The sequence below is a fragment of the Solanum tuberosum genome, unplaced genomic scaffold, assembly GCF_000226075.1.
Source record: "Solanum tuberosum cultivar DM 1-3 516 R44 unplaced genomic scaffold, SolTub_3.0 scf00116, whole genome shotgun sequence".
NCBI lineage: Eukaryota > Viridiplantae > Streptophyta > Magnoliopsida > Solanales > Solanaceae > Solanum > Solanum tuberosum.
In genome coordinates this window covers 746,809-758,400 of record NW_006239040.1, presented here as the reverse complement: position 1 = coordinate 758,400, position 11,592 = coordinate 746,809, and the positions used below count along the sequence as shown (strand labels likewise).

General features: G+C 29.4%; 1 protein-coding gene and 1 non-coding gene across 2 annotated transcripts; one reads left to right on the top strand and one right to left on the bottom strand.

Moving 5' to 3' along the window:
• Window positions 1-1,844: 1,844 nt before the first annotated feature.
• LOC102605973 (putative ribosomal-protein-alanine acetyltransferase) lies at window positions 1,845-3,870 on the top strand. The gene is made up of 2 exons (XM_006349986.2): window positions 1,845-2,150; window positions 3,600-3,870. The coding sequence occupies exons 1-2, from the start codon at window positions 1,913-1,915 to the stop codon at window positions 3,827-3,829; spliced, it is 468 nt and encodes a 155-aa protein (XP_006350048.1). The 5' UTR covers window positions 1,845-1,912; the 3' UTR covers window positions 3,830-3,870.
• A 207-nt stretch (window positions 3,871-4,077) lies between these two features.
• Window positions 4,078-4,150, bottom strand: TRNAV-UAC (transfer RNA valine (anticodon UAC)). The gene has a single exon. It is a non-coding gene; the product is annotated as a tRNA-Val (tRNA).
• Between the last annotated feature and the right edge of the window lie 7,442 nt (window positions 4,151-11,592).

Sequence of the window (11,592 nt, the reverse complement as noted above, 5' to 3'; positions counted from 1 at the left end):
CACTTTGTATTTCAAATGAAGAGAGTATTTAATTTCTTTTGTATTCACAACTTTATATTCAATCTCACTTTGTATTTATAACTTGTATTTTTATCTCACTTTTGTATTCATATAGTGTTGTATTCAACATTTAGATCATGATCGATTAGTTACATTAACTTAATGGGATACAAATTATTGTATGCATTCAAACAGAAAAAACAGCTATTAAACTAAAAAAAAAACAATTTCATTCGTTATACATCATAATTTGGATACAAAATATCCGAAAAAAAACTATAAATCCCAATGCATACAAAGATTTCACTGATTCAATCAGGAAAAAAAACACTCTTGTACTCGACATATACGAATATCTCATCCAAACAAATAAAAAAATCTAAACAAATACCTGATTGTTTTTCGATTGTTCACTAGATGCGACAAATTTATAGTTGTCAATTTTGAAAAATTATGTTTCAAAAATATGTCGTATTCAACTTGAAGAAGCTTTGAAAATTATCAGATGAATGATTTGAAAGACAAACTATATTATTTTAATTTTTTGTTTTGATGTTCTTAAGAAGAAAGCAAAAAAACGCTCGACGGAAAGATGACTATTTATGCTCTTTTTAAACGTAACTGATTTGTATTTAAAATATTTTTTACCTTTTTCAAATTTTTTCTGTTCTGTTATTAATTATTTGTATTCTTTCAAATTAATCAAAATAAAATAAATACATAACTAATCTCTTAACAAACTAAAATAATGACATTTTTAATAAATAATGAAACTGTTGCTAAGGAGTCTCATTAAAAGCTAAAATATTGTTGTTTTGAAAATTTTCCCCTTTTTTACTTTAGATTAATTGAAGTATAAATAAGTCATATCCAAACTTACTTCTATTGTCAAATATATTTCAATTCAAGTGTCCTCGGTCAGAAACACTTGCTTAAGCTTATCAATCTAGATATGGTGTCCTGTTTTTGGGGTTGGTTAACAGAACAACGTAGCTAGATTGAATTGCGTTGTCATATAAGGAAAAGTAGAAGTTGCTTTTGATTGAAGTAGGAAGAAAATCAATGACCTTAAGTAGAACCAAAAAAATAACATGTCCAAAAATAAACCAATCCCTTGGATTACTAACAAAAACACCATTCTGATTTGTATTTTTCCAATTATATATGATCCCTTTCCTCAACCTATGATGGAGTACACAAAGGCCAAAGCTAACACCAAAATGTAAGAACAAATAACAAAATTGTTGGTTGGGTAAAGAAAGTCCCACATTGATAGCTGAAAAGATTGAGAAATTACATATAAAGTGTAGAATCTCTTAATAGTGTGAAGCCTTTTGAAGAAAACCATACAAAGACTTTACCCAAAACAAATAATACCACACCTTGTTAAGAGTATTTATAAATTAATTTAGCTCAACAACTAGTATTAGTGCTTGTTCAACCAGATGAGTATGACAAAGACAGATGATATCGTGAGACTCGATTTACTTCCACTTACGAGCTTAGAAACACACACATACATAAAGAAGTTGGGCATAAATTAACAATCAGAAAATCGATTTACTTCCACTTACGAGCTTAGAGACGTACACATACAAAAAAAACTGGCCATAAATAATCAGAAAATCAGAGAGAATTTTTACTATTGATTACTTGATAAGTTAATTAATACATGAATACAAATTTATACTATATGTATAAATTAATAAACCATGTAAAATAAAAACAATGTACATAATAGTTTCTAATAATTAAAATGTTAAAAATATATAAGAACTTTATAGTGTAAAAAAAATAAAGTAAAACTTTTAAAATAACAAGAGGAACTATTTTTCTTTCCAATAATGACCCTAGTTGATTCTTGTTAACCTAAAATACAGCAGCAAAAACAGAGAAATATGAAATCGAAGAAATGGCAGAGATAGTTGAATTGCAGAAAAATTCAGCAAATTGGGTTAACGTAGTTGACGATATAGTGAGAATAGAGAAGAAGATTTTCCCCAAACATGAATCTTTAGCTCGATCTTTTGATGAAGAACTCAGAAAGAAGAATTCTGGGTTACTCTACGCTCAATTAGGTGAAGATATTGCTGGTTATGTTATGTATTCTTGGCCTTCTTCACTCTCTGCTTGCATCACTAAATTAGCAGGTCTGAACTAAAAATACCCTTTTCATAATTTTCTGTTTTGCTTTGATTTTCCTTTTAATAATTGGTCTTATTCTTGAATTTAATCTGATTATTGTAGTTGTATTCTTGGATTGAAGTCTAAGCTGATATCTAACATTGTTTATTGGAACAACAACATACTCTGTGTAGACAAGTCGGGTCTGGAGAGGATAGTGTGTACGCAGTCTTATCCATCCCTACCTGTGAAAGTCTACCTGCGAAAGTAGAGAGACTAATTCCCAATGTGAGTGTGACTAGGACTGCATAGACAAGTGGGGTCTGGAGAGGGTAGTGTGTACGCAGTGAAAGTAGAGAAACTATTTCCCAATGTGAGTGTGGCTAGGACTGCGTAAACAAGTGGGGTCTGGAGAGGGTAGTGTGTACGTGGTCTTATCCATCCCTACCTGTGAAAGTAGAGAGACTAATTCCCAATGTGAGTGCGACTAGGACTGCGTAGACAAGTGGGGTCTGGAGAGGGTAGTGTGTACGCAGTGAAAGTAGAGAAACTATTTCCCAATGTGAGTGTGGCTAGGCCTGCGTAGACAAGTGGGGTCTGGAGAGGGTAGTGTGTACACGGTCTTATCCTTGGCTGTGAAAGTAGAGAGACTATTGCCGAATGTGACTAGGACCAATTTGATATAATATAGGAGGTTATAATCGTGAGGAACTCAAATGTGACTCTTTGATAATGTTTTCGTAAGAAAAAGAACAGTCAAGAGTGTGAATGTGACTACAACTTGAGCATTCAAAAGATAAAAATACTTATTTGGGAGCAGTTCATCTACAAAAAAGTTGTCTTTTTTTTTTAAGAAGAATATGCATGAATGCATTTGCCGAACAAGTTTTGATCTCTATGAATAGAGAGGTAGGAAAAATTGCTTCTGCTCTTTCAATGTATTTCTCTGTAGCTGGATTGGATGAAAGTGCAGCATTTCTTGAACGATCCAAATCTCTAAACTTGAGAGGTGTTGTGTATTTTTCCCCTCCGAGCAAGCTGATATATTACTATTGAGGAAACAACAAACCTTGAAATAGCTAGCAGTTGTTTTAAAGGAATTTTGCAGGAGAGTTTAGTTAAATCTATCTCTGATCATCATCATTATAGGCAAAGAAAGAAGGTGAATTGATATTATTAGTAAATATTCCCGATAAGTCTGTGAAGCATTGTCCGTCATTGCATAGAAGAGAGAACCATCTTTCATGTGATGTTTATTTTTCAAAAGAATTGCTTTCGTTCTCTCTGTGGTTATGAGTGTCTTATCGTGATGTGTATGCCTGTCTCTCTCTTGTTGTTCTCTGGCCTGAGTGAATCAACACAAGTCAAAAAACGAGGGGAAAGAGATTCATTCACTTCAATATTCCTTCTGTTTTGTCATTTAAAATTTTTCGTTTTGTTTACTGATGCTGCATCGTTCCTGTGGAATATATCAGTGAAAGAGAACTACAGGGGACAAGGCCATGGAGAAAAATTACTGGAGGCAGCAGTGCAGAAATGCAGAACAAGAAACGTTCATCGGATATCGCTTCATGTAGATCCTACAAGGACTGCAGCTATGCAGCTATACAAGAAACTCGGTTTCCAAGTGGATACTCTTGTGGAGGGCTATTACTCTTCAGATAGAAATGCTTATAGAATGTATTTGGATTTTGACATGGAATAATAGCATAATAATGAAATAAAGAGAAAATTTCATCTTTCCATGATCCTGCAGCTGTCTCATATTCTTTTTACGTACTATGGGGAGGGTAGCGTGTATGCAATCTTACCCTACCTTGTGAAGGTAGAGTTGTTTCCGATAGAACAAGCATGTAATGTAAATATAGTAGTGAAGAAGTCATGGTGAAAACAATAAAGAGGAGAAACACGTTTTCGTCGACAAATCAAAAAAAGTAAAACAAATGTATGTTATGTTGCTGCCCAGGATCAAACTGGGGACCTTTAGTGTGTAAGACTAACGTGATAACCACTACACCACAGCAACTTATTGTTCTTTTTAATGCACAGTTGAATTAAAACCAGTATATCTATTGTTCTCACTACACAACCTTATATAAATATTTTTTTTAGTTTTGGTTCGTTAATTTTAATTTTTTAATCAAGGGTTAGCATATATATTTTTTCTTCTCAAACGTCAATTATGAAATTATATTGAATATATTATTATTATTGTGTTTTAAATAATAAATTTCCCCAAGTGGACATTATATGTGTCATGATAAATCCAGACAGTAAAACTTAAATTTAATAATTATTTTATTATTATTATTTTATTTTCTAATAGTTGAATGTATATACTAGATTGCGATAAGCTAACCTCAATTCGTATGTCCTACTAAGTCAAAAGTAACGAAGGAGTGCTAATTAAGTAAGAAAGGGCTTACAATGAAAATCTCTTTGCTCAAAAGACTATATAAACAACTCCTTATCAATCAATCTATACTAACTTCAACGAATGATTTCAAATTACACCTTTATAATTTAAGAGATTAATTTTAGTACTTTAACTCAAATGTTAACTATAATTGTTCTAACAACTCTCCAAATGATACACTACTCTTCTTGTACAAAAAGCTAGGCATTATTACAATTATATAATAATCCTATGAATTACAACTTCAACTTCAATAATAGAGGGTGTTGCTTTGCAACCCTAATTATTATTATTTTTATTTATTTTTTATTTTACAACCCTAATTGTTTCACATTAGCTATTACCCTCCTTTTTAAATATATTTTCTCTTCTAGAACCTTCATAGGATTCTTTACAGAGTTTCACTTACATTACTTTATTTGTATATAAGTGGGCATATCATCAATTGAAGATATATATAACACACCTTTTTATTAATTAAAGAAAGAAAATTAAAGAAGGACATTGTGATAAAACTACATAGCTTCTTAAGGGATATGCTATTTAAAAAAGATTACACATATTTAAAGAAAACTCTTTGGATATTTTTTATGTATGATATCTTGTCTTTTTAATTTTTATCATGATGAATTTATATAGAGAGAGCACTGAGAATTTATAATGGTTGGAGAAAATATGAAGATCTAGCGAACACTAATTACAAAGTTATCTATTTTAAATATTATATTAAATAAGATAGATTTTCTTAATAATTTGACCATGAGATAGATGGATAAAGTTTTTAAATTTCGGTGGAAAGAAAAAAATAAAGAGAAATGAACATACACATATACGTACACGTACATAAAGTAGGTAGATATGAATTTATAACAAAATATTTAGTGTAATCTCACCGTTAAAGTAACAAGATAGAGTGCATATACAAACTTTATTCATATCTCATAAAAATAGAGATGTTATTCCCAATAGAACCCTCCATCTGTTTAAGAAAAGAATCCATCAATAAGAGTAGTAACAACAACCAAATAATATGAATGGTGAGCAAAATGTACATCATTACCCAAGAAAGAAGAGTAATACCCCAATAATTAATATATCTTTTTTAAAAAAGGTGATAATTGAAATCGTGAAATAAAAAAGTAAAAAAATAGTGCTAATATCACTAATAAGAAAAAAGGAAAATTGTATATAATAGCAAACTATTAATTCAAATTAAATGCTATAAACATAATTTGATTTAATTGTACCCTATAGCAAATTATTGTTATTTTCGCCTCTCTCCCTAGTGGAATCTTGCTCACCACTCTCATTTTGGTGGCAGTCTCGCTCGCCTCTCTTGCTTTTATACAAACACAAATGTATAAAATGCATTTGTGTTTGTATAAAGCGAGGAAAAATTGTATATATACATATATTTTCGTTCCCCTCTCCCAGATCTCGCTCGCCACTCTCACTCGCCTCTCTCACTTTATACAAACACAAATGTATACATTGCTTTTGTATTTGTATAAAGCGAGAGTAAATTGTATATACAAATACAAATGCATATATTTTCGTCTTATACACTTATGATTATACAAATACAATCTTCCCCTGCCTAGTTTTCTTTTGTCTTTCTCTCTTTCTCGCTTTATACAAATACAGATTATACACTGCTTTCTTTTGTATATGTATAGCGAATTATACAACTACTTTCTTTGTATATGTATAGCGAATTATGTAACTGCTTTCTTTGTATATGTATAGCGAAATATACATATTTATGTTTGCTATGGAGCGCAATTATGCAAACTATAGTTATAGCATACAAATATGATTTTTATGTTTGTTATATGTGAAAGTTACTCTAAGAAAAAAGATTCAACTATGATCACTAAGTATATCCTGTAGACCAATGAAAGAACGCACAACTTATATCAACTAATTTAATTGTATCATATATAATCGTAAGAAAAATTCTTACAAAGAAATTTCTTTAACTTATTAGAATCATTATTGATTGCACGATTATTGGAGAGGATGATGAAATGATGTGATGAATCATTACTTAAATAGAAATTGAATTTGGAAGTAACTTGATAGGAAATTGAAGTTGATTTAATGTTCAAAACAACATCATCTTTTTGCATGAAATGGTTATTGAACATGCAATGTCGTGAGTTTCAAGACTTCACAAGTTACTTACGCGTGATAATGGAATTCAACATCTCATGCATTTAAAACCAACAAGTTTGTGCATCTTTCCTTCTGATGGTATTAAGAATGAGATAGTTACTTCAAAGTACAATAGTCCACATATTGATATTTCGTTTTTCTGTTCATCGAATTTAGTCACCAACCTATTTTGTCTGAGTTGTAATGTTTTATCAGATATAGTCAAAGTTGTAGTACTTTACTAGATTTAGCTGCCAACCTATTTAGCCAGAGATTTAATAGTTTACCAGATATAGTCAGAGCTGTAATGTTTTATCAGATATAGTCAAAATTGTAATACTTTACCAGATTTAGCTACCAACCTATTTAGCCAGAGATTTAATGTTTTACCAGATATAGACAGAGTTGTAATATTTTACCAGATTTAGCCATCAACCTATTGATATTTCTCTTTCCTCTCTCGTCTTTACACACTCAAAACACAAACACACATACGCTCTCTCTCTATGCTTGTACATTTCATTCGCTATTCATCTTTAAAATTCTCAAATATAATTAATTCATGTTCAAATTCTTTGTTCTTCAATTATCAAATAGTATCAGACCCATTTATATCGATATATATATATATATATATAGATTGTGTGGGGGTGGGGATTGAGAGGGGATACATAGATCAACAATATTTTTTGAGAAAATCTTTATAAATTCTCACAACCCATAGGAGTTAAAACTTTATGTCCTCATTCCCTTTCTCAGAATTGCAAGACCTATCATATTCCAGTATATTTAAGTTTGAATATTCCAAAATATTATAGGTTCTTGCTATTTTGAGAAGGGGAATGAATATAAAGAAGCAAATTAAAGAAAAAAAAATTTGGATATTTTTTATGTATGATATCTTGTCTTTTTTATTTTTATCATGATGAATTTATATAGTGAGAGCAATGGGAATTTATAGTGGTAGGAGAAAATGTGAAGATCTAGTGGACATTAATTAGAAGTAATCTATTTTAAATATTTTTTTTATTAAATAAGAGATATTTTGCTAATAATTTGACCGTGAGATAGATGGATAAAAAAAATTAATTTCGATGGAAAGGAAAAAATAAAGAGAAATGAATGGAATACACATATACGTACACATACATGAAGCAATTAAATATGTATTTATAATAAAATATCTTGTGTAATTTCACAATTAAAGTAACAAGATAAAGTGTATGTACATACTTTATTCCTATCTCATAAAGATAGAGAAGTTGTTCTCGATAGAATCCTCCCTCTGTTTAAGAAAAGAATCCATAAACAAGAATAGTAACAACTACCAAATAACGTGAATGGTGAGCAGAACATACACCATTACCAAGGGAAGAATAGTAATATCCCAATAATTAATTAAAAATAACACATGTGATGATTGAAATTCTAAAATAAAAAAAGAAAAGTGCTAATATCACTAGTAAGAAAAAAGATTCAACTATGTTCACTAAGTATATCATGTAGACGAAGGAAAGAATATACAACTTTTATCAACTAATTTAATTGTATCAAATATAATCTTAAGAAAAATTCTTAATAGATATTTCTTTAACTTATTAGAATCATTATTGCTCGCATGATTATCGGAGAGGATGATGAAATGATGTGAATCATGACTTAAATAGAAATTGAACTTGGAGGTAACTTGATACGAAATTGAAGTTGATTTAATGCTAAAAATAACATCATCTTTTTGCATGAAATGGTTATTGAACAACGTTTATGCATCTTTCCTTCACATTTCTGCATATTGATAATCTTTTAATTTAAAAAAAATATAGTATTGAGCTTTCTATAAAAATATGTGTTTATTGATAATAAACATTTAAATTTGAATAATTTAATCATTTATTTCTTGGGTTTGATAAATACTTCTAGATCCAAGTTATTATATTATGAATTTCAATTCTACAACTCTTTTTTAATCATCAAGTCAATTTAGTCACTTATAATCGGTTATTCTTCTATTTTTTATTTTATGTTATCAATTTAGTTTTTATAAAGATTTAATTTGTTATTGTAACAGGAACTTAATCTGATGTTATTAAAAATGAGATAGTCACCTCAAAGTACAATAGACTCAACATATCGATATTTCTTTTTTCTGTTTATCGGATTTAGTCACCAATCTATTAATCCAGAGTTGTAATGTTTTATCAGATATAGTCAAAGTTGTAATACTTTACTAGATTTAGCTACCAACCTATTTAGCCAGAGATTTAATATTCTACTAGATATAAGCAGAGCTGTAATGTTTTATAAGATATTGTCAAAGTTGTAATACTTTACCAGATTTAGCTACCAACCTATCTAGCCAGAGATTTAATGTTTTACTAGATATAGTCATAGTTGTAATATTTTACCAGATACATCCATCAATCTACTGATATTTCTCTTTCCTCTCTCTTCTATACACACTCAAAACACAAACACACATACGCTCTATCTCTGCCTGTACATTTTATTCTCTATTTATCTTTGAAATTCTCAAATTTAATTAATTCTTGTTGATTAGTGTGAAATTTTTACTGTAACACTCAAATTCTTCGTACTCCAATTATCAAGTAGTATCAGACTCATTAATATAATATATACATATATATATATATATATATATATTGTGTGTGGGATGTGGGGGATTGAGAGGGGATACATAGATCAACAACATTTTTTGAGAAAATCTTTATAAATTCTCGCAACCCACAGGAGTTAGATTTTTATGTCCTCATTTCCTTTCTCAAAATAGCAAGACCTATAATATTCCAGTATATTTAAGTTTGAATATTTCAAAATATTATAGGTCCTTGCAATTTTGAGAAAGGGAACGAAGATAAAAGAAGCAAATTAAAGAAAAAAAAATTTGGATACTTTTTATGTATGATATCTTGTCTTTTTTATTTTTATCATGATGAATTCATAACGAGAGAGCAATGGGAATTTATAGTGTCGGGAGAAAATGTGAAGATATAGTGGACATAAATTAGAAGTAATCTATTTTAAATATTTTTTTTATTAAATAAGAGATATTTTGCTAATAATTTGACCGTGAGATAGATGGATAAAGCTTTTAATTTGAAAATCATGTGAAGATCTAGCGAACATTAATTACAAAGTTATCTATTTTAAATATTATATTAAATAAGATAATTTTTCCTAATAATATGACCATGAGATAGATGGATAAAGTTTTTAAATTTCAGTGGGAAGAAAAAAATAAAGAGAAATGAACAACATACACATATACGTACACGTACGTAAAGTAAGTAGATATGATTTTTTATAACAAAATATTTAGTGTAATCTCACAATTAAAGTAACAAGATAGAGTGTATATACAAACTTTATTCATATTTCTAAGTTGTTCCCGATAGAACCCTCCCTCTGCTTAAGAAAAGAATCCATAAATAAGAGTAGTAATAACAACCAAATAATATGAATGGTGAGCAAAACGTTCATCATTACTCAAGAAAGAAGAGTAATACCCCAATAATTAATATTTTTTTTAAAAAGGTGATAATTGAAATCGTGAAATAAAAAAGTAAAAAAATAGTGCTAATATCACTGATAAGAAAAAAGATTCAACTATGATCACTAAGTATATCTTGTAGACGAATGAAAGAGCGCATAATTTATATCAACTAATTTAATTGTATCATATATAATCTTAAGAAAAATTCTTAAAAGAAATTTATTTAACTTATTAGAATCATTATTGATTGCACAATTATTGGAGAGGATGATGAAATGATGTGAATCATTACTTAAATAGAAATTGAACTTGGAAGTAACTTGATAGGAAATTGAATTAAGTTGATTTAATGTTCAAAACAACCTCATCTTTTTGCATGAAATGGTTATTGAACATGCGATGTTGTGATTTCAAGACTTGGCAAGTTACTTACGCCTAATATGGAATTCAACATCTCATGCATTTAAAACCAACAAGGTTTGTGCATCTTTCCTTCTGATGGCATTAAGAATGAGATAGTTACTTCAAACTTCAAAGTACAATAGACTCAACATATCGATATTTCTTTTTTCTGTTCATCGGATTTAGTCACCAACCTATTTAGTCAGAGTTGTAATGTTTTACGAGATATAGTCAAAGTTGTAATACTTTACTAGATTTAGCTGCCAACCTATTTAGCCAAAGATTTAATAGTTTACCAGATATAGTCAGAGCTGTAATGTTTTATCAGATATAGTCAAAGTTGTAATACTTTACCAAATTTAGCTACCAACCTATTTAGCCAGAGATTTAATGTTTTACCAGATATAGACAGAGTTGTAATATTTTACCAGATTTATCCATCAACCTATTGATATTTCTCTTTCATCTCTCTTCTTTACACACTCAAAACACAAACACGCATACGCGCTCTCTCTCTATGCTTGTACATTTCATTCGCTACTCATCTTTGAAATTCTCAAATTTAATTAATTCATGTTGATTAGTGTGAATTTTTTACTGTAACACTCAAATTCTACATGCTTCGATTATCAAGTAGTATCAGACCCATTTATATATATATATATATAGGGTGGGGTGGGGGGATTGAGAGGAGATACATAAATCAACAACATTTTTATCGTAACACTCAAATTCTTCGTACTTCAATTATCTAGTATCAAGAAAATCTTTATAAATTCTCACAACCCATAGGAGTTAAATCTTTATGTCCTCATTTCCCTTCTCAGAATTGCAAGACCTATAATATTCCAGTATATTTAAGTTTGAATATTTCAAAATATTATAGGTTCTTGCAATTTTGAGAAGGGGAATGAATATAAAGAAGCAAATTAAAGAAAACTTTTTTGGATATTTTTTATGTATGATGTCTTGTCTTTTTTATTTT

What these genes read in the sequence shown, in the direction of transcription:
- LOC102605973 (XM_006349986.2), top strand. Translation starts at nt 1,913, where the DNA reads ATGGCAGAGATAGTTGAATTGCAGAAAAATTCAGCAAATTGGGTTAAC. An exon ending in TTGCATCACTAAATTAGCAG is followed by an intron (nt 2,151 to 3,599) that starts GTCTGAACTAAA and finishes GGAATATATCAG; the next exon opens with TGAAAGAGAACTACAGGGGA.